Genomic DNA, 25,823 nt, shown 5'->3' with positions numbered 1-25,823 from the left:
ACTTAAACTAAGTAATTTCCATTTACTCCACACCATCCAAATAACATCGATTATTCTAAATTACTATACTAGTTATACCGATTAAATATTTAGAAACAATGCAAGTTATTTTTTGGCCTATCGATTAAACTAATAAGATCTCCACATCATTGTTTAATTAGCTTAAAGATTAAACTAATAAGATATCCATATCATTGTTCATTTAGTTTAGATCATCATTTTAAAAAATATAATTTTGTGTCATTTTAAATAAAATAATTATATTTTAATATATGTGTTAGCTATTTACATTCTCTCTTCTCCCAAGAGAAAGAAAGAGAGAATATTATATAAAAGAAAAAAAAATATAAAAATCCAATAAATATAAACCAAAATACTATCATTTCACTTAAAATAAAATGAAATTGGAAAAAAAATGAGTCATTTTAAATAACACACCTTATATCCTTTCACTCTCACAAAGAGATAGAACCCACACCTTTAAAACTTTTCCCACATATTCACTTTCCTATGATTTATCTCTTTCTCTCACTTAGAATGACACTACTGTGTCCTTCAAAATGATACATATTTTTCAAATGAAATTATATCCTTTTTTAATCAATCATATTTATGAACACTAAACTGAAAAAATAACCGGTTCATGGTCTAATCGATTCAACTAATTCAGTCCATTTTTTAAAATGTTACATTGTGTCGTCAATAATAATAATAATAATAATAATAATAATAATGTATTATCAAATTTACCAAGATTAAAATGCACATATGTTTACATTGTGCCCCAAAACTGTGTGCATCGTAATTGCAAATATATTAAAAAAAAAACAAGAAATTATAAAGGATTATATGGGACTGAGATTACAAACTGTCCCATACAAAAACCATTTCCATCATAAAACCCGGAATAGATCATCTACATAGTAATTTCTCAATACATGTTACAATTTTCGCAAAGAAACATAAAATCACATATTTACAGAAAACAAGGAGAGCAACTTGGCTGCCTCTAAAAGTAGACATACCATAATGCACCTACCAAAGGATTTCATTGGACCTGTGATTATATTGACAACGTACAAAACTGAATTTTCTTTTCCCATGAAAGTTCCTGTATGCCAAGTAAAAAAAGCAAGCATAGAGGCAGCCTTCATGAATGAAAAACTGAAGAAGGCTCGGTGGGAAATCTAATTCCTGTACACAAGAAACAAACTAATGAAGTTCTGCACACATTTTCCTTGGAATATATTGCCCGCCAGCCAGCAACTGCATGCACACAAAATGATAACGTCATAAGAAGCTACTACATTTCCTTCAATGTGAAATCAATTAAGTGACAACTGGTAGAAAGACCAGAGCTTTGTCAATACAAAAAGGCCTAGCATATCACAAAGTTTAGCAGGTCGAATATGTCTACTAAGGCCTGCATATGTTTATAGCTCTTAAAAGGGCCGACCCAGTTCAAATACCCACTTCGTGAGTGTCTGGGGAAGGGAATACTCTAGGCAGTCTTTCCCCTGCTTTTTGCAGAGAGGCTGATTCGAACCCGCGACCTGACACACCACGGCAAGCAAGCTTACCGCTGAGCCAAGCCGGCCCTTCATGTTTATAGCTCTTATAACTTCTAATTATCTGTACATCATAGATATGCTTGCAAGAGCCCCTTTGGTTTGGATTTCAAATGGTTACCCACCAAAGCAAGAGAAAGAGGAAGAGAGGGCGATGTACCTGACGGCAGGCCTGGATCAGCAACACTCAACGGCTTTGTCAAAATCAGGGACATTCAAGATCATTCCTTACAGAACTCTGGCTTCTCTCAGTAGTTGAAAAACATGTGGAAGATGAAGGCATGATGGCAGATACAACATGGCACTCCAAAAGAGTAATATCACTGAAGAGATCAACAGGATGCAGTATGTTTCCTAGTTCTGTTAATTACTTCTCAGAATAATCAATCAATATTAAGAGCTCACCCAATTCCACTGGCTCTCTTTCTCTGGCCACAATTATAATCTCCTCTGACATGCTGAAAATCATTCACAATTTTGTTTCTGTAAGGAAGCAAACGAAGTTTAGTATGTCCTGGATATACGTGTCTCAATCTGAGTCAATTGAATGGTGGAAATTTTTTCCTGAGAATCAATACTGCAATTCCTCAAAACAACACGGACCTCCAACTCCAAACAATATACCCCGAGAATGCCATGCCATGAAGATTACAAGTCAATTCCAACATCATTTGCCAGTTGAAGTATGCCACACATTTGGAGGTATGGATTCTCTAAAAGTTTTTCGTTGTTACTCTGCAATGAAAATATAAAAGCATACTCATAAAATTGACAAGTAAATATTAAATCACCAAAAATACTAAAATATTGAGAAAATTGAAAAGAAAACAAACATATAGAAATTTAAAAGAAATCAAATTACTTTTATTTGAAGAACACAATGAAATGAACTGCAAAAAGTTCCTAGAGAACTATTTTTTTTTTTATAGAAATCCATAGAGATATTAGCAGTAAGATATAGTCATCCTGAAGTCAGAATTAATTAGTCCCAAACATTTGCTCATTGCACCATATCTATAGGTGGCTTTCCCACCTATGTACACATTCCAAGCACTATTCATTTATCTTTTATAAACTTTTGCATAACCACTTAACAGGTTTAATCAGCTTAGCAGGAGCAGTATCCCCTAATATGTTAAACTCAGGTTTCATTTCAACCCAAAAGGTATTAGCTAATAGCGATACAGATCTATAAGTGAACAACAACTTCTTACTAAAATAGACATTTTAAAATAGGGTTTCTTTTTCTTTTTTTTTTTGGTACAGAAAAATAGGGTTTCTTATTAACAGTGAAACGAAATAGTGAACATCTAACTCCCTTGTCACTTGAGGATCACATCAGCAATTAAATGATATCCATATAAGACTATAATAGTATAATCGATGACTTCAGCATGCAACTTTCTCTCTGGGCGGCACTGTATTTCACATTGTTGAAATTATAGGGTTAGATGGAAAAGAAAGACTCCTAAGAATACAATGTATGAGATGTGTGATACAAAACGCCAAATCTAATATGCTCCTATTTATACTAATAATATAAGCCAAATACTGCTATAGTCAAACTAGTACAAACCCATCCCAATAAGACTACAACCCTAATAATACTCCTGATACATGAATAACCCTAATATTCTAACACAATCCATTACATGCATTCATGATCTCAAAACTTATACCTACTGCATGGCAATTATATAAAAGACAATTTGAATAAATGCAAGATTAACATGTTAATCTCAGGTTTACTAACGGTAGAAGGGGAGCTCCAAGCAAATAATTAAAAAATGAAGGTACCTGTTGAGCTTTGACAATAAGATTCTGAAGCATCTGTTGATATTTCTCTGGCTTCTCGGTCATCATTCGCTGCAGCAAAGAGAAATTATTACAAAAGATGATATTTATGGATCAAATATATTTTCAACGCCGAAAATCAATTAAAATCCATGCCTTCAGAAGAAAAGCGGAAGAATAATATGCCACTCTTGAATCCGTGTCATCCAAAAGTTCCCTGCCAGATGCAAGAAGACTCATGCTTTATACGTCGATCTATAAAGGTAACAAAAATAGGAAGGCCTACTACTTTAGAAAGAGCATAGAAGTTTGGAATCACCTAAAAAATTGTTCCCGACCAACTTCTTGAAAAGCAACAGGATCTGCTGTGCATTTACCAATAAGAAGTAGGAGAAGTGTGGCCCGAATATCAGATGTAGCACCAGGCAGGTTTCCTCTTCCTTTACTTCCAACAGCAACACCCAATGCAATATCGTCTGTTGCTGCTCCAGCCAACTGAATTAGTGGCCAATATAGCAAGGCAGCAGGAACACGTGCAATTAATTGCATTGGGACAATGGCTCGTCCTTGGAGAAGTGCTGCCATTGACGCAGTCGCGTGATCCAGATGGTAGTTATTATGATAGCCTGATCTTCTGTTAGCTTCTTCCTTGTTGTGTTCATCCCAGTGAAAAGTATCTTGTCTATGGACATGATTATCACTGTCAAACTTTTTGCTTACACTTGTACGATTTAAATTTCTACCATATTGCACATCATCTCCAAAGGGCAGAGCTGCAGCAGGAGGAACTCTTAGGCACAATTGAGAGAATAGTATGTCACACATCTGTTTAGAAACAGAGGAAGTGTTGAGAAAAACAGGTAATGATGTGCCAAACAATACTCAAGCAGAAACCCCAAACGTTAAACCAAATAGAAAATTCTCCAGACATTGCACCCAGGAGTAATATAAACAAACTGCATTCAAATTTTGTTATTTAGAAGAAAAAACTAATCACTACAATATTAACAAGTTTTTCAGCTACTTAATCGTTTATGTCATTTCAGATTTGGTAGAAAGTAATTAAAATTATTATAAAATGAATCTTCAGTCACGTGACAAATAAATCCATTTAATTACATATCATAAAAGACCATGCTCAATCAGCAGTTTATTAATAATTAAGGACAGCCGAAAGTTCCTAACAGTTCCCCAAACAAAATCCTATGTTGGCAAAATACAGTGTTCTTCTCTTTCCTTGATAAGATAAAGAACATGCAGATTTACTTGCTACATTTTTTCACAACTAGAGAGCTTTGCTATGATTTTATGAGTATTTATTGTTATGATATGAGGATATTTAGCAAAAAGACCTTTTGAGTTCAGAAACAATTACTTTCAGAATATTGATGTGGTCTGTTTCATTTATCTGAAACACCAAAGACAAAGCACTGCTCATTATGTCAACCACTGCATTGGCTTTCTCAAGATGCCAATCTTTCTTCCCATGGTCAATATCTCTGCTGCTTGATTGTTGCATTTCATGCTCATCTAACAAAAATTTACATCTCATAAGAAGCCTTTCAAGAACAAACAAAAAACCCCATCTAATGTAGTTGTATTTCGACTTCAAAAGTCCACACATAAGTAAAATGGGCAAAGGAACATCTGATGTATCCGAAGAATCCTGAATTCCAGCTTGAGCAATTTTCTGCTGGAAGTACGTGATACTTGACCATATATTTCCATCTCTTTCTCCACTAATTTCAGCAATAAGCAGATCACCTAACCAGATATACCCATTCTGACGGTAAGAAATTCTTTCAGAATGAAGAAGGGAATGTAAAGTGGTCCATGAGTGTTTTGCCTGCAAACCAATGCCATTTCTCAGAGCCACAACTTCCATATTTTCTAGAAACTTGTGAGATTTGGTTATCTGAATCATATGAGAGAACTCTCTGTCCAAATGAGTGAAAGAACATATCACAGCATCAAATTTCTCGGCTACAATTTCCAGTAGCTGCAAAGATTTAAAAGAAACAGGCATGATACCAATGAATATATACACAATTTAAAGAAGACGAATTTTAAGCCAAATATATTTCAAATTGAAAGAGACTCCTTAACCTTCAATTAAAGAGTAAAATGAATGGAAATTAAGTGAATTAAATCAAATATTACGATGAAGGCAGATGCAGCTCAGTTAAACCAATTCATAGCCTGGTCTCAGTCATCCTTCTAATCCGTTATTTATACTTGCAACCAATTGATATTGCAACGGAGAAGAATAGACTCTGATAAAGTATCTTGAATGGGAAAATAGTACATCTTCTAATTTTGATAGTAAAATCAATTCTATGAATCACAAGGAGATTCGTCTGAAAAAATCCTTATTAGAAATGACATGAATGACATATTACTAAAAGAACTCTAATTGTTGCATCATACATCATTATGTGATCAACACAACTTTCAAAATATTGCAGACGCCATCTGAAGTATATACAAATTTAACAAGTTGTTTATGACAACAAAATTTCAGATTTAATTGTACTTCACATTGACTTCTCACCCTCGATGATTTCATAATCTTATATTTTTTAACAAGCATAGACTTTTCTGTTTGCTGAAGGTATTGCATAAGGCTATACATAACCATGAAAGTACGAGATGAACTCTTTTAAATGTCTTCTCCAGAGCACAAATGATTAAACATTACTCGCCTTGACAAACCAATCCAAGTTGTAATCATTTTGCTCATTATTTTACAAAGAAACCTATCTTGTGGGTTGTTGATATTAAGAAACCATTTAAAGGAGGGAAGGAGAAGAGGAGGGAGAAAGGGAGAGGAGCTCGGTGGTATTCATGAAAAAGTATAGCCCTAAATCTATCAAGCCTACAGACAAGAAGAAAATAAAAAAATAACATGGAAGTACCGTATTTAGTCGTGCACTGTTGGGATATCTGGACAGTGCAGATGCAATTGATCTTCTTAAAATCTCCCCAATGCCTTCTACCCCAAGTTTAACAGAAATATAAAATGCCTCGGGTGCATTTGTTTGAGCAAGCAGAGCCGCAAGAGGTTGGATCTCATCATCACTATATTCACTGACTCCTGTAGCTATACATGTTTCATTTATTTGATGCAGAATGTAATCAAAAAGCACTGAATACAAATTTTTCCTCTCTTCTCTTGAGTTTGCAAGGGAATACTGCATCCAACATAGAAAAAAGAGGGGGCAAATCAATCATACAATCTGAAACTAAGTAAAACTATAAGTAGGATCTTAGTTTATGACTTCATCCACACTTTATACTATCGTGAAAAAAACAAAAGCTGGAACCTTTTCAAGTAAACAATATGGCAAACCTACATTTGGCATGTCAAGCAATCATAACGGTCACAACAAATTCATGGTAAGTGATAGGACCCAGAAGTAGGATGGATATTGAATTAGTTAGATAATGCAGTTATGATAGTTACACGATTAGTTAGATAATGCAGTTAGGATAGTTACATGATTTAGTTAGATAGTTAGGCCGTCAGAAGTTATTAGGGGCAGGGGCATAGTTTAAATAGGAGGAAAGGTAGAAGTGGAGGGAGATTCGTTAGCATTTGGGAACTGAGCATTAACTCTGTTGTAGTAAGGAAAAACACTTGGAAGGAGAATTCTCTCCACAGGTCCCTAGTTGTAATTCAGTAAAATAAGGCAGAAGCATTATTTCTCTTTTTCCTTCTCTATTTTTCTCATCAACTCAGAATCCGTTTCTGGATTCCAAACAAGTTGGTCCGACCTGCTGAAACAACAAAAGTCTAAATATATATCCAGTCCTATATAGTCATTAGCCATTTAGCCTCAAGTAAGTCGAAAAACTTCAGAGAATGTGTAAAAATTTCAGAAGTCATTTATTATTATCATCTGGTCCAGATCCTAGCCTAATCATTTAAGTTCTGATGCAGGATGGACCTGTTTTCCCAAAGAGAATAATATTGTATTTTTGTGTAAATAATAAAGGTATTATTCTTAAAAAGTTTATCAGTCAGTCCATTACGATTTATACTCTAAGAAGCTTAGCAATATATTCTTTTAGTTTTTCATTTGACCTCTCACTTAGAGATTTTGAGTAACTACATCACCATTTAACCTGTAAAGAACCTTGGGATACACCACTCCAAAAGCTAGCTCAAAGGATGGGAGTGTCCAAGGCCTTATAAACTCCACATTAGTTACACATACAACCAATGTGGGACTATATTGCACATACAACCAATGGGGGACTATATATCTCAACACGCCCCCTCACACAAGAGTCCATTGGGCTTGAAGAGTGGACAATGCAACAGGCCCAGCCTACCTGTGCTAAGAAACGCCACAAGAGAAAGTGGGGGACGGCGAGGCTCTGATACCATGTAAAGAACCTTGGGATACACCACCCCAAAAGCTAGCTCAAAGGGTGGGAGTGCCCAAGACCTTATAAACTCCACATTAGTTGCACATACAACCAATGTGGGACTATATTGCACATAAGGCCTTGGGCATATCCCAAGGTTCTTTACATGGTATCAGAGCCTCGCCGTCCCCCACTTTCTCTTGTGGCGTTTCTTAGCACAGGTAGGCTAGGCCTGTTGCATTGTCCACTCTTCAAGTCCAATGGGCTCTTGTGTGAGGGGGCGTGTTGAGATATATAGTCCCACATTGGTTGTATGTGCAATATAGTCCCACATCGGTTGTATGTGCAACTAATGTGAAGTTTATAAGGCCTTGGGCACTCCCACCCTTTGAGCTAGCTTTTGGAGTGGTGCATCCCAAAGTTCTTTACATAACCTATGCAAAAAGAAGAAGCACTGAAAATATACAGTTCTTATTTATTAGTGAGTTTTATGATTTCCTAATTAACTGTCTAATAAGGAAAAGTAAAAATCTTTGTTGTACTAAAAATCAGACTTTTCAAGCAATAATGAGGGATGATTACCTAGCATCTGTTCTATTTCAGAATCACATATCTTTGTCATTAGCCATCATATCAACCTATCTATTCCCTGTTAAGGCTATATTTGAAAATCGAACTGACCAATCTGTCACAATTTTTAAATCTACCGTCTTACTCAATTTGAGATATTCTTCTTACTCAATTTGAGATATAATTTTCAACACTCTTTTACAATGCTCAAAATCAAATACATAATCCCAAGAAGGCTACTAAACAATTTCCAATACTAGTTTTGTATTTCAACATAGTAGACATGTCAAATACTACAAATATAAAGAACTAGAATCATATACCACCCACGATAAATTTCTGTTTTTCCAGGGAACAAGGAGCCTTTATTTGTTAACAAGTAAATCATTAAGGCGACACAATAGGCATTATTTAAACAGTAAAAACACAGGACAAAATATGAGGTACAAAAACAATCATTATCCGAGAAATATATTGGTAGTCATTATTAAAGGGACAACAGTATTATAGTAAGTAATAATAATCTCTATTGAAAACATATCAAGATTGAGGTTAAAAGATATGCATACCTCAATAAAAATAAATTGAACTCCTCCAATCAGATCAAGTTGATCCACAAGAAACTTTGGTTTGCTAGGTACAGGCTCGGCAACTTCATCAGGAACTTCATAAAACATGTTTGTTAACATGGAAATAAGCTTACAATGAACTAACTCTGCCCAATTATTCTCCCTGCTGGTTCTTATAAGTGCCTTCATAACCTACAGGCAGAATGGGACTAACTAAATTAGACAGAGATATCGTAATTAATGGCATCAAGCATATTAACAACACATAATAAAGCAGTGAATGAATGGCCACATAAAAACCCAAGATAAAAACAGGCACAACTCAAACTACAGTAGTAAGAATTATTTCATGGCTAAAATGCATAAAACTACAAAACTAACACGTAGCCCAATGTCCTAGGAGGGGAAACAAACTGTACTTATGGATAACAAAAAACACAGAACTGGAAGCTAAACCGCTAAAGGAACATCCCAAAATTGGAAGTATTAGATCCAATTTAAACTCTAATACATAATCCACTAACTGTTAATGAAACTAGCTAAAAATAATTTAATTTTCATCAAGTATTAAAGAAATATAATATAAAACCATTAATGTGGCCTTTAACTAACAACTTAAACTTTTAAGTTAAATTAACGTTTTACATGATATCAAAGCCTTTGTGACAAAGTGATCACCAGTTCGATCCTCACCACCCCCATTGTATTAATAAATAATTAATTGTTAGAGAAATATAAAACCATTAATATAGTCTCACTCATTTTTGAGTTGAAATGGTTCTTTACATAGTATCAAAGCTGACGTGACTAAGTGGTCATGAGTTCGATCCTTACCGCCCCTATTCTATTAATAATTTTTTTTAAATATTGTGGAGTTTCTTAGTACAATAGTCTAGGCCTGATGCATCATTCACCCTTCAAGCCCAATTGGCTTCTGTGTAAGGGGGCATGTTAGAGAAATATAAAACCATTAAAGTAGTCTCACCCAACAGTTTAAGCTTTTGGACTACAATGGTTCTTTACATAAATATCATGAAGTTTCTTAGGATAGGTAGGTGAGCCTATACATTGTCCATCCTTCAAGCCCAATGATCTTTTGTGTGAGAGGGCGTATTAGAAAAATAGAATGAAGCATTGGTCAAAGTAAAGAACCAATTCAATTCAACAGCTTAAGCTATCAAGTGAAGGCCTCTTTAATGGTTTTATATATCTCTAACATGCCCCTTTATACGAGAGTCCACTGGGCTTGAAGGGTGGATAATGCAGAGGCTCACCTACCTGTGCTAAGAAACTCCACAAGACTTAATTAATTATTAACTAAATGGGGGCGGTGAGGATCGAACCCGTAACACTGAGGCTCTGATACCATGTAAAGAACCAATTGTTTTCTTAGCACAGGTAAGTGTGTTTGTACATTGTCCACCCTTCAAGCCCAGTGGGCTCTTATGTGAGGAACGTGTTAGAGATATATAAAACCATTAAAGAGGCCTTCACTTGACAACTTAAGCTGTTGGGTTGAATTGGTTCTCTACATAGTATCATAGCTTCCGTGTCATGGATTCGATCCTCGCCACCCCCATTTAATTAATAATTAATTAAGTCTTGTGGAGTTTATTAGCACAGGTAAGTGAGCCCGTGCATTGTCCACCCTTTAAGCCCAGTGGACCCTCGTGTAAGGGGGGCGTGTTAGAAAATAATATAAACCTTTAAAAAGGCACTCACCCAACGACTTAAGCTTTTGGGTTGAATTGGTTCTTTACAGTCAAGACTTGGCTTTTGATTGGTTATTCCACCAAGAATCAGAATGGTTTACGCTTGAGTGAGGGCATGCTAATGTTAGGACTCACACTTAAGGAAGAGAATGTTGGAAATCCAAGTGCAAGTGATGAAAGACACATATTGGTTAATAATAGGTTAAGTGAGACCAAATAAGCGAAAGAAGTCCATGTACAGTTTGAAGTAAGGTTTAGAGTTAAGATGAGATGTCAAGCTAACTATTGTGGGTTGCCGCTAAGCCCAGTCTCTCCTACTTTTGGGCTCGCCTTGACCACCAAACAAGAAAACATATATAGTTTTATATTACCATTTCTATATGCCCCATCACGCAAGAGCCCTTTCGGGCTTGAAGTATGGACAATGTGCATATCCTTCCTTGGCTAAAATTCAACCTTTTATTAAAAGAATGGAGGTAACAAGGACCAAACTCTAGATTATTTGGTCACAGAGGCTTACGTACCATATAATGAACCTACTATCCCAAAAGATTCGGCTGTGTGAAGGCACATAAATATTTTATTTTTTTTATCCAACAAATTATCCCCCATCCCCATGCTTTCATTTTCTTGAATGAAAGTCTTACTTTCTAGCAAGACCTAAGAAGGAAACTTCCCAAATTCACTAATCAGTAAGCTTCCTCCTCCTGAATCTCCGTCCAATCTCCCAAAAAAAGTGAAGCAAAAAACTTGCCCAGCAGAATGCAGTATGAAACAAAAATGGGGTTTCCATGAAATACTGGTTGAGTAAAATAGGACAGGGGATAGTATTCCTCACCCTTATGTCAAGACCTATTAAACGGTTTCTCCAGATCTTTCCTCTATCACAGACAAAATAAAGCAAACAGCTGAGTGCAGATGCCCAGACAGGTTCCTCCTTTTCTTCAATCTGTATAAAGCAATTGATCAGCATAAAATGTTAAGAAATTATGAGAATATGATTAAACCATTATGAGAGAAAGAGTAGAAAGATAGACAGCGTAATTGTCTTAAGAATTGTCGCATGAAATAGATTATAAAAACTTTTTCTTTATGCATCTATGCACAGTTAATCTTGAAATTCTGAAATCAGTACAAGATATAAGATTAAAACTAGAGCAAACCCAAACAAATATCAGTACTATCCAAAAAGAAGAGTTTGGGAAAAAACAGAAGTTTGTTAGGAAATAGGAAGTATAACAGTAATTATTTCAACAGTTACTTCCCCTATCTTATCAGTTTATCAAGCATTAAGGTCCCACCTATAACTAGAATTACTCTCTCAAATTTTATTCGAAAGTATTTATCTTCAATGTTACAACGTACAAGTTTAAAACAAATTTCATTACTGCACACTCTAAGTCATATAAACTTAAAAAACAAGACATTGATAAGAAAATCTTCAGGTGAGAGTAATTTTGCTTTATATAACTAACGAAGATTTAATTAGAATAAGTACAAAGTGGGGGACGAGGTATTCTCCTAATCATTGGTGCATGTACATCTGGAGGATTTGCATCCTCTTATTTTAGCTTCTATAGTGATCCTGTCAATTAATAGAGAGAGAAAGGCACACAGTTGATCCCCGTGTACAGGGTCGTGTGTCCATATCTTCAAACGACAAGGTCATATCAGGAGCTAAATAAGAGTATCCGAATATAGAATTATATTATAACACATAGAACAGGTGAAATTTGACAAATACTTTTATGCACTCAAAAAAATACTTTTATGCACTATTGAACAAAAATGTTTCATCGATTAAAAGAAATCATATATTTAGATGACAGATATTGATCTAATCTAAAAGCCAATACTTGCATGAAGGATACATAAAAAACAATTGTTGAACCAAAGAAGATAAAACAAAATTATCTTCTAGAGAATTTCTACCCACCATTCTTTAGATATCTAAATGTATTACATTATCATATTAGAATAGAATTATTTGTCCAGACAGACAAATCATCAAGCAAGAATTCAACAATTATCTGATTGAAAGTCTAATTTCTTGTTAAAACAAATATTTTTTAAAACAGCAAATGACTAACCCATCTTTGCTTTACATATTCCCAAGCAAGTGCTATTATCACATTTTACAAATCCATCTAGCATATAGGTATCACCCTCTTAAAACATGAAATAAAGCCACAAATAACCTTATCTCAATGTTTTCAATAAATAAATAATTGCAGTTTTATCTTGTATTCTTATTTTCAGTCCATTTATTTCTCAAAACAATAAAAACACCCCTTTCCTCATTTTAGTTCTCCAACGGCAACCCATCTAGATCATATCATGTATAACAGAAATCAATATAATAAAATGTATAACAGAAATCAATATATTGTAAAATGTCTAAAATAACACATTGACACTGGTCCATCAGGTGATTCCAGCAAAGAAAAATTATTAAACGTAATTAAAATCCAAGATACCTCATACCTGAACAAGAAGAAGTAGAATCTCAAACAGAATATTTAAAATCCAAGACTTAAAATTATCAATTGCCAAGACTCCGTCCAATTTGTTCTGAGAATGTTCTTTTCTGCTTCCTGGCGCCATAACTTGAGTGTCATTGTCATAATAGGTTTCTTGAGAATATTCTTCTTCAATTGTGGAAGCATCACCAACAATCATTGGTTTTAGGAGATGAGCATGAACCCCAAGGTTTAGAATTAAATCAAAAGCACGAACCCTGCAAGCTGTTTTAGAAGAACTAAGCATCTCCTGAAAGATGAATTTGAAATATAAATTAGTAACAACAAAATAATTACAGATGGTCATAACAGGAAAGTTGTACTTTATTGATGCATCACCTCAAGCATAGAAAGAGTGAGAGGAGCAGCTGTCCGAGAATCTGTAACATACCTACAAAAAAATATTTTTAGGACCATCATACATAATCGACACACAGAGCAGCATAAACAAACATAGAAATGTGAATAAAATGGACAATCATGCAGACCGCTGCCTAAAACTAAATAGCTCAATCTTCAAAGTTTTGAAAAACCATGTAACTATATCTTTGGCAATGCTTTCATATAACAATATATTGATGATAGGTTATCTAGCAACCCAAACTACAATCCAATGGACATTGGCAGAAGTACCAATCAACTAGTTTTACATTTGCACACCTCCATAAAACCCACCATTCCTTATTTTTGTCAAACCTGAAACCTTTGTAACCAAACAATAGCTCCTTCAATTGTGAAGCACACAAACCAGTCTCCAATTGATAATTAACAAATTTTCAAGGAGATTTGTGGATGAAATATATATATATATATATATATATATATATATATAGTGTATGTGGTCCATTAGAATATCTGAAATATGTCTCATCATATCATAAAATTTGTTAGGGTATCTTATATGATTTTTTAAGAATGGTTTCCAGTTTCCACATTCCATTATATTTAATGATTTGATACCTTGTTCAATTAGGATTAGGAGTCTAATAATACTATAAATAGGGTTAGTGCTTTCTCAATATAATTTTATTACTCTTAGTATTACTTTTCATCCTTCTATACATCAATCCTATAATTTTAACATGGCCAATGTGAGGATTCTGGTGTATTGGGATTAAGGCATGAGGGATGAGTGGCTACACCTCGTAATCTTCATAGATCATAGTGAATCTTATTTGTTCCTCTGTAGGATAAAACTGTGTTGAATTCTGTGCCTATTTTTCTTCTCCCCATTCGCTGTTCAATACAACAGCTTCCAGGAATGGCCTTCCTTAAATTGGTGCCCCAGAATATAGTTTTACTTGCGAAAGGGGAACCAACTTCAATTAAAATATTTACTAGCTTGAAATTATATCTATATTATTTCTGTCAAAATAAGCAATAATCCCATATCATTTTCTTTCATGTTCAACGTTAGTCCCTCCTCTTTCCTCGACTTTCAAAATTAATTTAACTTATCCAAATTTTAAAGTTGTGAGATTGGGAAACTCACAACTTTAAAATTTTAATCAGAGGAATCAGGAATATGTGGTAAAATTGATAGAAAGACAGTGATTTGGGGTAAAGAGATTGTAACCAAGAAAGGAATAAAACATAAAAGACAGCAATTGATTGAAACATACATGTCAATAACTAGTTTAATAAGGACGCTCACAGCCACATCCGCTGATGGTTTTCCGCTGTTATTGCTTAGTCTAGTTGATACAGTCATGACATTGGGATTTGGGGAAGAAGCCTCTGAGCAAACTGCAGCAATAACTTCATGTACCTCAGCAGGGTTCAATCGTAGAGGCTGTTGCTCACTGGCAGCGTAAGAACATTTTGTGAGATGTAGAAACACAGATATAATTTGATTATTAAAAACTAGTGTATGATCAAAAATAGCAATTTCTTCTCTGAAAACACAAGCAGTATGCATAAAATTATAAAGATGACAAGAAGTTGAAAGCTAAAACCAACAACCAAGGCTTGAAAATAGCGAGCATAATATATAAATATAACCAATATATACCAAAGCAAACTGTAAGGTATTTGGGAGTCAATTTACGAAAATATAGAAGCTTTAAGATCATGTAATCATTGCTTTTAAAGAATGCCCACGATTAAATTAACGCATTTCTTTTGCAGTTTGCTTTAATAATTGAATAATGAAATAATTCAGAATCCAAATTGGAAAGCAATTATAGCAATGCAAGACTTAGTTAAAACCTGTGTTATAGAACTCATTTTCGGTTGCAATAAAAACATAAGCAAACATTTGTTATCAAATTACTATGTAGAATCTGTTGTCACCATGATCTATACCTGTAATGACGATACTGGAAAAGTTGTCGAGCTCGGGGACGGAATGTAATCAAAGGAGAAACCTCCCTGTAGACATGGCAATGTTCAGAACAGAAAAGTTTTCAGCATGCCAAAGTAATTTTATATATAGCTCACATTGTAGGTAAAAAGAATATAAAACATTTATCCCCGAAAAAAAGGGAGAGAGAGAGAATATCAAATATTTATCACATATTTTAGGCCATTAGTTACAATATAATTCATGGAACATTTCAGTCTTCATGCAAATAAGTGATTAATGAAGTCATCCGATACTGAATCATACGCAAGCACCATGCACACAAGCATAATTCAAAGCCAACTTTGAGTGATTCGTCATCGCCAAACAGAACTCAAAAGTACTGCATAATAACCAGTAGTACTTTTTCTTTTTCTTTAAAGAATAAGAGGAATTTATAAAGGAGGAAAGAACAAGAAGGAGTACACAGAGAGAACCTGAATTTACAAAATGAATACAACCAGATCCCCAAACCAGTCAATTAATCAACAAGAAACTACCAATTCATGAACGGCAAACCCACGCTTCCCCAGAAATAAAGATCAATTTACCCCGCATATGCCAATGACAATATACAAATATAATTCTTATGCTAAGATTTATTTTCATAGAAGCCCACAGGACATTGACAATAAAATGTATTCGTCTTTTGCAAACTACACTAAAATTCTAAGAAACAAGGTACACTCCTTTCAAATCAGAAGTACTTCAACTTCAGATATAGTACACAAACAATTAAAAAAGGTGAAAAATCAACTTTCTGATATAATATTTGGCTCAAAATAAAAAAAATTGTAAGATTTATCATAGCATGACCTTGGATAAAAAATAAAGATATAAAAGAAAATTTTAGGAAGAAAATATATCAACGCAAGTTATATGGTCGAAGAACATGCCAAATTTGACGAGAGCCTGCTTTTGTGCGTTTAGATGCTGTTATTGCTCTCAGGTGGGGACGAGCAGATACAGAATTAGTAATTGGTGTTACGGGAAAGGACTGCAATAGCTGATCCAGATAAGGCATATCATCAGTTCCAAAAAATTTCCATGATTGCCCCTTCATCTTAGATTCTATGTCTCCTACAAGTAGAGCTGCGGCACCTACTTCTAAAAAATTGTGTGCTGTCATGTCTTGAGAATTCATAGCACGATCACTGTAATGAAACATGTTAAATAACAAAGTCAATTTCTGAAGCATTATAATAAGATGGGAGAAAAGTTAACGGGAAAACAGGGATGTAAGCTACCGAGGCTACTACCAAGACCCCTAAACCAACATCAAACATAAAAAGATTATTTACTTTTCAGTCCCTATCGATGATGACTGTGGTTCCTCAAGCCAGCGCCATTTGAGAACATCATGGGCAATGAACCCTAATTCGTCCTTTTCATCAACTTTTTTTATTTTTGGTAACTTTGAAACAGATAGAGCAATTGAATCTTTCTCTACTGTTTCTGGAACACTTGCAGGACTTTGTGTTTCCCGAACACTTGCAGGACTTAGCTGGGAATTGAAGGATTTACTAAGCAAAGATGACAATGTTGGCAGTGATTGTCCTGATGAAGAAGGTGGTCCAGCAAACGAGGCAGGTTGAAAAAGACGTTTGGGGATGTGTTGAGCCACTAGGGAACGCACATAACTCAGTGACTTCACAAGTGCCTCAGAAGTAACGCTAGATACAGGCAAAGGAGAAGTATTTGTGGATGTTGTTGATGCACCATATTGTCGATTCAAAGATTGTGACCATGGTAGATTTGGGTTACTATCACATTCAGCAATTATGGTTGAACAAAAACGGTCTATCTGAAGTAATGTCTCCTCGTTCGGTTTGTACCTGTTCATTAACAAGCCGTGAACAATTATTGGCTAAATAGCAAATAAAACAGGATGGTTTCTTTTCCAATATGCAGTCATACAAGGAAAAATGCCAGTTGCATTTTCCAGTTATTTTATGAATCTGAATAAAATGCAATCAATTGATCAATAAAAGAATATTAAGACATAAGACAAATTTGCACAACACTAAAAGGATTCACCATCCTTTTCCCCTTGCCCGTGAGAACAAAGAAATTGTCACTTAAGACAAATATAGGCAAAGATGGATTCAAGGACCACAAGGCCAACACATCCCCCGAGAAAATCAATATACAAAAATATAATTAACTTAATTAGAAAGTTGCTTTTTGAAGCATGGTACAATCGTCTTTTTTTCTGGGTTTTGCATTTTTTGGTTTCTTTCAAGAGGATACTTGATCCTCTACTTCTCTACTTATGTTCTTTATATTCTATTAGACAATCTGTGATCTTATCATAAAAAAAGGAAAATGGATTTAATTTGTCTAATTTTAAGTAGAATTAATTGTCATTCATCTTGAGAAATGAAAGACATTTGACCTTTGATGCACAGATACGGCAAAACAGATGTCAAAGATGCCTCCGATACATAGTTCATAGTAGCATACAGGGCAGAGACCTATGTCTTGTTTGGTAAACTTTTCAGCTTTTATTTTCTTCAACGAAACAGATTGAACTGGAAAAACCCATTTGAAAACTTCAGACACAGTATTAAAACACGTTTGCAAATGCGTGAAATGCAACAAAATACTTGAATTTTCTAAATTTAGCATTTAGAATGCCAAAAAACACCCAAAAAAAATATATCTAAACTACACTGAAACTAGTGTAAATGATCTGGTAGCTTTAAGCTTTAAGATCTACATGGGAGCACGGGATGTGCCTAGACACTTCAGATAACGAAAACATAAATTTATTGCATGGTAGAATGTAATGAAGCACAAAGACAAAAAAACTTCATGTCATTGCCGCATTTTTATGGGACTCTAGTCTCTAATTTTCTAATTTTAAAATTGTCATACTATGTAAAGAAACAAATAACAAGATACAATCCTTTAGGAGGGTAGGAGGAACATTAAAGTTCTGACTATTATTTGTAGTACTCCGGCAGAATCAGAACTCATTTCACAAGAACTTAATTTTCTGATTAAAGAAGGAATGTGAACCAACTATTTTCTTCTCCTTGAGGGTGTTGTTCATGAGATTAATACTCTATAGCCATCCTGATTTATTTAAACTATAGAGCTAAGATGCATCTTAGATCTTAGTGCATGCTTGAATTAGCTTATTTTTCTTCGACAAAAGCTTATTATCAAATTATTCAAGAAGAGAGAAATTTTTACAGAAATGTTTTTTTTGAGTGTAACATAATCAAAAACCCAACAAGCACTAATTTGACAAGTAATGATAGGCTTTGCCAAGCCTTAAGAAATAGTGAATAGATATGCTAGAAGTCTAGAACATACTAGACTTTACACGAAAAGATTTATAGACTATCCCATTACTTGATTACTCTTGAGTTCTTTATGTCCATTATTGCATATACGCATAAAATATATCAGAAACTTTAGTGCAGTAAATTTTGAAGGAGCCGCTTTCCCCAAAAAATGAAGACATAAATTTATTGCACAGTAGAATGTAATGAAGCACAAAGACAAAATCATGTCCCAGCAATTTTTGTGGTGTCTTTAATCATCAACTAATGAGCATCATTGTTGTTTAATCAAATTTATTGACAACAAGTATGCATCATTATTCTTTACGTAAGATTGGTAAAGCAAATAATATTCTTCTAACAAATTATTGCTCTAGAAGTAGAAGCTCAATGTCAGCACAAAGTTCAGCTAACAGCAACCAAGCAAAGCATGCAAACAGAACTGATGACTATTTGGCATAGATGAGAAGATACTTACCAATACTCTCTTCATTTTGGTATTACATATTAAGTTAAAGAAAGGAGGGTGAAAAGTGTAATTATTGAAATAAGTCCGCGTTGAAGTAACATGCAATTCTATGAAATCAAAATGCAAAAGAGAAAGACAATGTCTCAAAGATACAAAGCTGTCAAACTATTGAATATCCATTTATTCAAATAACTGGTAACAAACCTGAGGAGATACCGCTTCAAAAGTGCCACACACCTTGTAACTACTGCAGGACTGGTGAAAATATTGTCAATGTCAGATGCAGCTGAAACTTAAAATTAAACATAATACTAGAAGGCAAAAGTAATAAAGAAAATAATTTTGAGCAATTCAAATTTAAAAAAGAAATAACAAATATATCATAAACTGAAGTTGTACCGTTGCTTGAAGGCTTACTTGAGGTGCCTAACAGACACTAAGCATAGGCCTAAATGGCTCGGCTTAGCTGAATTCTGCTACAACAGTAATTACAATAATTCAACTAAATTCTCTCCATTTGTAGCCTTAAATGGCATGGATCCACCAGTCCTATTCAGAGGTACTGAAGAGTTTTCTACTGTTAAAGGTATTTACAGACTCATGACAATAAGGAACCAGATCTTGGATGAATTGAAGGAAAATCTGGTTGAGGCCCAGAACAGAACAAAGCTACAAGCAAATAAAAGAAGGGAGGTTGTTTATCAAGTTTGTGATTTTGTTTACCTGAAGAACCAGCCCTGCAGAATTTGGTCACGAGCAAAAAGAGCCAATGAAAAGCTTAGTCCCAGGTTTTATGGCCCTTATTAAGTTTTGGACCTCATGAAGTTTTGGACCTCGAAAAAAGTAGAAGAGATAGCATGCAGGTTGAAACTTCCTGACAACAGTCATATTTTATTCATCCAATTTCTCATGTTTCCTTGCAGCAAAAAAATGTTTCTGCTTCTGCTCTAATTCAGCCATTACCTAGCATGCTTTCTAAGAATGGCATTGAAATTATAGGGATTTAGGTCGGGAAGGAATAAAAGAGAGAATAAAGACTGAACAATATAAAATTAGTATTGATTTGATGTGTTATGATGTGTTACAGACTACAAAGCACGAATCCCTATTTATACTAATATTAGACTCTAAATCCTAATTAAATAAGGAAATAAATCATGAAATATAAATAAAATAAGGAAAATATTCCTAAGAAAATATCTATGATACTCGAAATTATTCTAAGATACAATCACAGTTATAAACCTGGACCCGAAAATATGGCCGCTGATGCCTTATCCAGAATTATGGAGCCCGCGGACCTTGAGTTGTCTAACATAGTATCCAGTCCCTATTGGTTAGATCTGAGTACTGTGAAGGAAGAGTATAAATCTGATCAGGCTCCGTAGAATGTCATAGCAGCTATTCAATCTGGCCAAGATGTTCCTGCGGATTATGTCTTGCAGGGAGAGCTGCTATTTTATAAGGGGCGCATGGTTTTATCCTCTAAATCCTCTCTCATTCCTGTGTTGTTGCAGGAATTTCATTCATCTCCTACCGGACGACATTCGGGATTTACTAGAACTTTAAAGAGAATTGCTAGTGGTGTATTCTAGAAGGGGATGCAAAAACAGATTATGGCATTTGTGAAGTCATGTGATATCTGTCAAAGGAATAAGCACCAAACCTTGACTCCTGTTGGACTTCTCCAGCCACTGCCAGTACCTCAACTGATTTGGGAAGATGTCTCCATGGATTTTATTTCTGGGTTGCCTAAGTCCCAAAATTATGAGGAGATCTTAGTAGTAGTGGATCGTTTATCAAAATATGCTCATTTTACCTTGTCAAACATTCTTTCACTGCTAGAAATATTGCTGAATTATTTTTGTTAAAGAAGTGGTTCGCCTTCACGGATTACCAAGATCTATCGTCAGTGACCATGACCCCCTATTCCTTAGTAATTTTTGGAAAGAACTATTTCGTTTGCAGGGGACTGTATTGAAGATGAGTACTTCCTATCATTCCCAAACGGATGGTCAAACGGAGGTGGTAAACCGTTGCCTCGAGACATACTTACGTTGCTTTGCTTCGGAGCAGCCTAAGCTTTAGTCATTATGGATCTCCTTGGCAGAATTCTGGTATAATACCTCTTTTCATAGCTCAATTAATACTACTCCTTTTACTGCTGTATATGGTCGTCCTCCCCCCAATATTACACATTATCTGATGGGAGAGACTCAGGTTGATGTGGTTTCTAGAGTATTATATGACAGAGATGAAGCCTTGCGCCAATTAAAATACCATTTAATTCGTGCTCAATCTTCTATGAAACGACAGGCAGATACTCATTGTGGGGACCTAATATTTGATGTTGGTGATTGGGTTTATGTGAAGTTGAGACCCTATAGGCAGATGTCCGTATCAGGCGCATTAATCTTAAGTTGGCTGCCCGTTTTTATGGACCTTTTAAAGTGACAGAGAAGATTGGAGTTGTGGCCTATAAATTGTTGCTCCCTGAAGGTTCTCGCATTCATCCCGTTTTCCATGTGTCCTAATTGAGAAGAGCCATCGGATCTGTCATGGCTGAGGGTGAACTACCAAATGGTTTGGCTGTAGATGAGACCAACGTTCACGAGCCAGAGTCGGTGTTGGCAGTTCGCAGCTTCGTTGATGGGGGCAGCTCATATGAAAAATGGTTGGTTCTTTGGAAATCCAAACCGGTTGAAGAGGCTACTTGGATGAAGGCCTGTGACATCAAAGGGCAATTTCCTAATTTTTGCCTTGAGGACAAGGCAGCATCTATAGATGGTGGTATTGATAGGAATGCAACATTAGGCCCATGTGTATGTGCAGATATACAGCCCAAGCAGAGGAGATGGACTGGCCCAACATTGGTTTACCAAAGGAGTAATAGGAATAAGGGAAGGGAAAATGTGTGACGTGTAATAAATTGGTTTTATCAGAATTGTATTGACAGTTATAGTGAGTGGGGAGTATAGTTTGTTATTGCTTTTGTGTTTATATTGGACGTATAGCATGACCATAGGCAGGCATTATTTTCGTTATTTTCTACTGGTGTAGAAGGGCTAGTGGAGTGATCTCCATAGCTGGGAGCTCTGGCTCTTTTATCTTTTTTCTACATTTTCCTGTAATTGCTAAACTCTCCATTAATATACTATTTGCTCCCTCTTTAGCTGATAGGAGGGGTTTATTCCTATCAAATACCCCAGAGAGGACTATCGGAATACTAATTGGCTAATTCAATGGAAGTACCCCACAGCCATTCAAAAACAATTTCCTAACTTTCACCTTAGGGACAACGTGAAACAGCTTGGGGGAGTAATGTCAGCAAATCACCCATTAGATGAGTATATCATAGGAAGAAAAAGAAAGGAAGCACTTAATTAGAGTCTCACATGAGCAATGCATGCTGTGCGAAGTGTGAACACTGAAAGGAAGGAAAAGGGGTATTACTGCCAGCACAAGAGCAGAAGGCATGGATGGAGAGAACAAGGCCTTGGTCATCTGTATTTCATTTTCATTTTTCAGTTCATCTTCTCTGCACTTTTCTATTGCTGGTATTGATATCACACTGATATTGGTAACAGAGGTGACAATACACACTATACATACCATTTTCTTCTTAATATATGGTACAGTTTCTATCAATGTCTTAAAACAACAATTGCACAACAAGTCTCACAAATTTAACACTATCTACGTGAACAAATAGATGCATTAGCTTCTTATCCAAGAAAATAAAATAGTTCTCAGCTATATGTACACAATATATTCTAAATTATAAAAGGATGCATTCCACATGCTTCATTCAACAGAATTAGTTCACTAAGTGCATGATATTGTCTAAAGTATACTGCAGGATAGTATTAAAGCAATGGTTTTAAGCAATCTGGATAGTATCATCAACTACCCCATGTCAACAAATAAATGTGACAATTACCTGCGCTCCCTCTCTGCAATAGTATGTTCCAGAATTTCATTATAAGCCAAGTCTGTGGTTGCAGGGGCTTTCAGATAGTCCTGCAATCATATATTCAAGCCTTAAAACAAAATTGGTAAAGTTAAGATCTTGGACACTGTATAAAATATAATGGCACCATTATTTGCAACCAAATGGGGTTTCAGTTATAGTATACCAAGGAGAATGACACACATGGTATTAAAATCTGGCAATATTATAAGATACAAATTATGTTGCAGATAGTACAATGAATTCTGTTTTCCTCTGACAGAATAAGGAATCCTAATAAGAGGAAGCTAGTGCTTTCATATTCAGCCCGTGCGTAAAAATATTTAAAAAGAGAAAATACTGCTACCAACATTTTTGCCGGATAATAAGTGTTTGTGATCTTCGTACAGAAGGTACAATAAATGCAAGAAAATAAGGAAAATGGCATTTGTTTTGCAAGTTATGGAATAAATATTGAACTTTTCCCTGGGACATATTGATAGACTGCCTGCATAATGAGTTGTAAACAAAGACAGGAATACTCATTTATTCAGAGAGTACTTTTAAAACTTTTTGTACCTGTATGCAGTAATAAAAGAAAAAGAATAAACCCCCAAGGGTAGCTCAGTTGGCAGCTGAGCTCCCAAGGGATTGCTTGGTGCAGGGATCAAACTCTGCCTCAAGCAATTTTTTGGAAAATCTTTGGGGGCCAGAGGATAAGCCAAAAAATCTTCGGTTGGGGGATTAGTCTCGTCCTTTCTCCGGTTGCGAAGCTTAGTGCACCAACTGTTACAATGAGGGGGCTAGCCCAAACGGGCCGTACCCCGAGGGCATGGTGCCCGGAGAAGGTTGAATGGGGATACCTCCTGGCAATGTACCAAAAAAAAAAAAAAAGAATAAAACAAAACAACCGCTCCCCGGTAAACCCAAACTTCCGAGGGTATGGGTGAGCGAAATCTTTTTACTCGGGCTTATCCTAGCATTTTTGCAAAAGGCTGTTTACTGGGCTCAAACTTGGGACCTTTTTGTCACAAAGGAGAAGTTTTACTACAGCTAAGCCCTCTCTGTATGCAGCATTACTCGCCATTTAAAATTGTCAATTATAAGCAACAAAATCAAGGGAAAACTTTTATCACATATAATGAAGAAGCAATTATTTTCTACCATTAATTAAGAAAGCCATACAAGGAATTCCTCGTAGACAAAACTTGAAATTTAAAAATTAAGGATGAGAGTAGCAGCTAATTAACTTTAAGAACTTCCCTTGAGAAGTGACTACCCAGATGGTTATAACAAGCGAGGAAGAGTTGTCAAGCATTTACTGAATGCTAATTTGACAATAAATGTTTAAAACTGTATTAAATACAACCGGAAACCTTAAAAGCTTGACGGGTACTAATACCCCAGGCAAAAAAAAAAGATGATTACAAGAGTAATGCCCCTTCCCACGTGTTAAACCAGCCATATAACATTCACAGAAATGTCCCTTCCCAGTTTCTGTAGTAAAATTCATATTTTACAGACTACATGTAAGAAGCTAAGGTTACTTGATCCCATTTTCTTTTCCAGCCATAGGGATTGGGGTGAACAAGAATGACTTTCTATTTTTCCACCAAACAAACAAGTTCACATTATAGCGGGGGGGAAAAAACAGTGACATGCAAAAAAAAATAAAAAATAAGACCAGGTTTTTTCTGCAACCATGTGAATTTCATTTATCCACTAAATCAAGCCTAAAAAAAACCGCAATTGGAAAGCGAAACCCGGATATACAAAAGATCGAAGGCGAAAGAGGAACGAACCCGAAGAGTTCTGGAAGGTTCATTGGTGGAAGCGAGGGACGCTGAGAGGCAGTCGGCGACGGCGCGGCGCAAGGGTTCCGGCAGCTTTTTGACGGAGGAAGATCTTAATCTGGAAACGCAGATTAACTGTGGGCGAGAGGAACTGAAGCTCGAAGACATTGGATTCGATTCGATTCGGGTTCACCGGAATCAGCAACAACAAAAAACGAATCTGGAATCGCACGAAGCAAGTTTCGAAGGTCTTCTTCTACATTTGAACAGTGTAAGAATCCGAGATTTGAAGAAGAGAAGACTAGAAGTGGTTAGTATTTGTATTGTGTTAATGCGTTTTTGGTTTGAGATTCGAGAAAGGGAAAATGAAAATTCTGAATTTTCGCGAGTGTGTTTGTATTAGCTGTACGTAGCGCCGTAGTTTTATGAACACTCGAGACTGAGCTGGCATGCGCTAACACACACTATAATTAAATCTAATTATATTACGGGGAAGGATATTATGATAATCAAATTGTGTTACTACCAAGTGATTACCAATCAATTTCATCGTTAGATTGATTATGTTGATCCAACGGTTATATTTATTTTCATCTTTGTATGGTCATGATTCCTCATATTTAATGTGAAAGTATTAAATATGGGAAATCATAAACATACAAAGGTGAAAATAAATATAAAGTATTATTACAAAAAAAAATATATATATATATATAAAGTATTAAATTTGGAGAATCATGATCATACGAAGATGGAAATAAATATAACCTTTGGATCAATATAATCGATCTAATGGTAAGATTGATTGGTAGTCACTTGGTTGTTACAATATTATATCCTTCTCCTAATATTATACATACAAAGATGAAAATAAATAT

The 25,823-nt window shown here is 35.3% G+C and overlaps 1 protein-coding gene across 3 annotated transcripts; it reads right to left on the bottom strand.

Moving 5' to 3' along the window:
* Positions 1 to 876: 876 nt before the first annotated feature.
* Positions 877 to 25,282, bottom strand: LOC133285160 (uncharacterized). Of its 3 annotated transcripts, XR_009747976.1 has the most exons (19): positions 24,955 to 25,282; positions 23,144 to 23,223; positions 19,408 to 19,458; positions 16,746 to 17,279; positions 16,337 to 16,598; positions 15,408 to 15,469; positions 14,726 to 14,905; positions 13,443 to 13,494; positions 13,069 to 13,353; positions 11,423 to 11,533; positions 8,873 to 9,064; positions 6,278 to 6,553; positions 4,738 to 5,361; positions 3,682 to 4,187; positions 3,519 to 3,579; positions 3,366 to 3,434; positions 2,172 to 2,303; positions 1,729 to 2,051; positions 877 to 1,266 (listed from the first exon to the last, which is right to left on the bottom strand). XR_009747976.1 is itself a non-coding variant. In XM_061482341.1 (17 exons), the coding sequence occupies exons 1-17, from the start codon at positions 25,111 to 25,113 to the stop codon at positions 2,217 to 2,219; spliced, it is 3,591 nt and encodes a 1,196-aa protein (XP_061338325.1). In that variant the 5' UTR covers positions 25,114 to 25,282; the 3' UTR covers positions 2,042 to 2,216. The 3 variants fall into 3 exon arrangements, 2 of the variants coding, with proteins under 2 accessions (XP_061338325.1, XP_061338326.1); XM_061482341.1 differs by lacking the exon at positions 877 to 1,266 and having other exon boundaries at positions 2,042 to 2,303; XM_061482342.1 differs by lacking the exons at positions 877 to 1,266; positions 1,729 to 2,051; positions 2,172 to 2,303; positions 3,366 to 3,434; positions 3,519 to 3,579 and having other exon boundaries at positions 3,962 to 4,135.
* Between the last annotated feature and the right edge of the window lie 541 nt (positions 25,283 to 25,823).

This window comes from Gastrolobium bilobum, unplaced genomic scaffold (assembly GCF_033153095.1).
Source record: "Gastrolobium bilobum isolate Gb01-03AN ecotype WA unplaced genomic scaffold, APGP_CSIRO_Gbil_v1 utg7917, whole genome shotgun sequence".
In the NCBI taxonomy this organism is placed as follows: domain Eukaryota; kingdom Viridiplantae; phylum Streptophyta; class Magnoliopsida; order Fabales; family Fabaceae; genus Gastrolobium; species Gastrolobium bilobum.
This window is presented reverse-complemented; position numbering and strand designations above follow the sequence as displayed.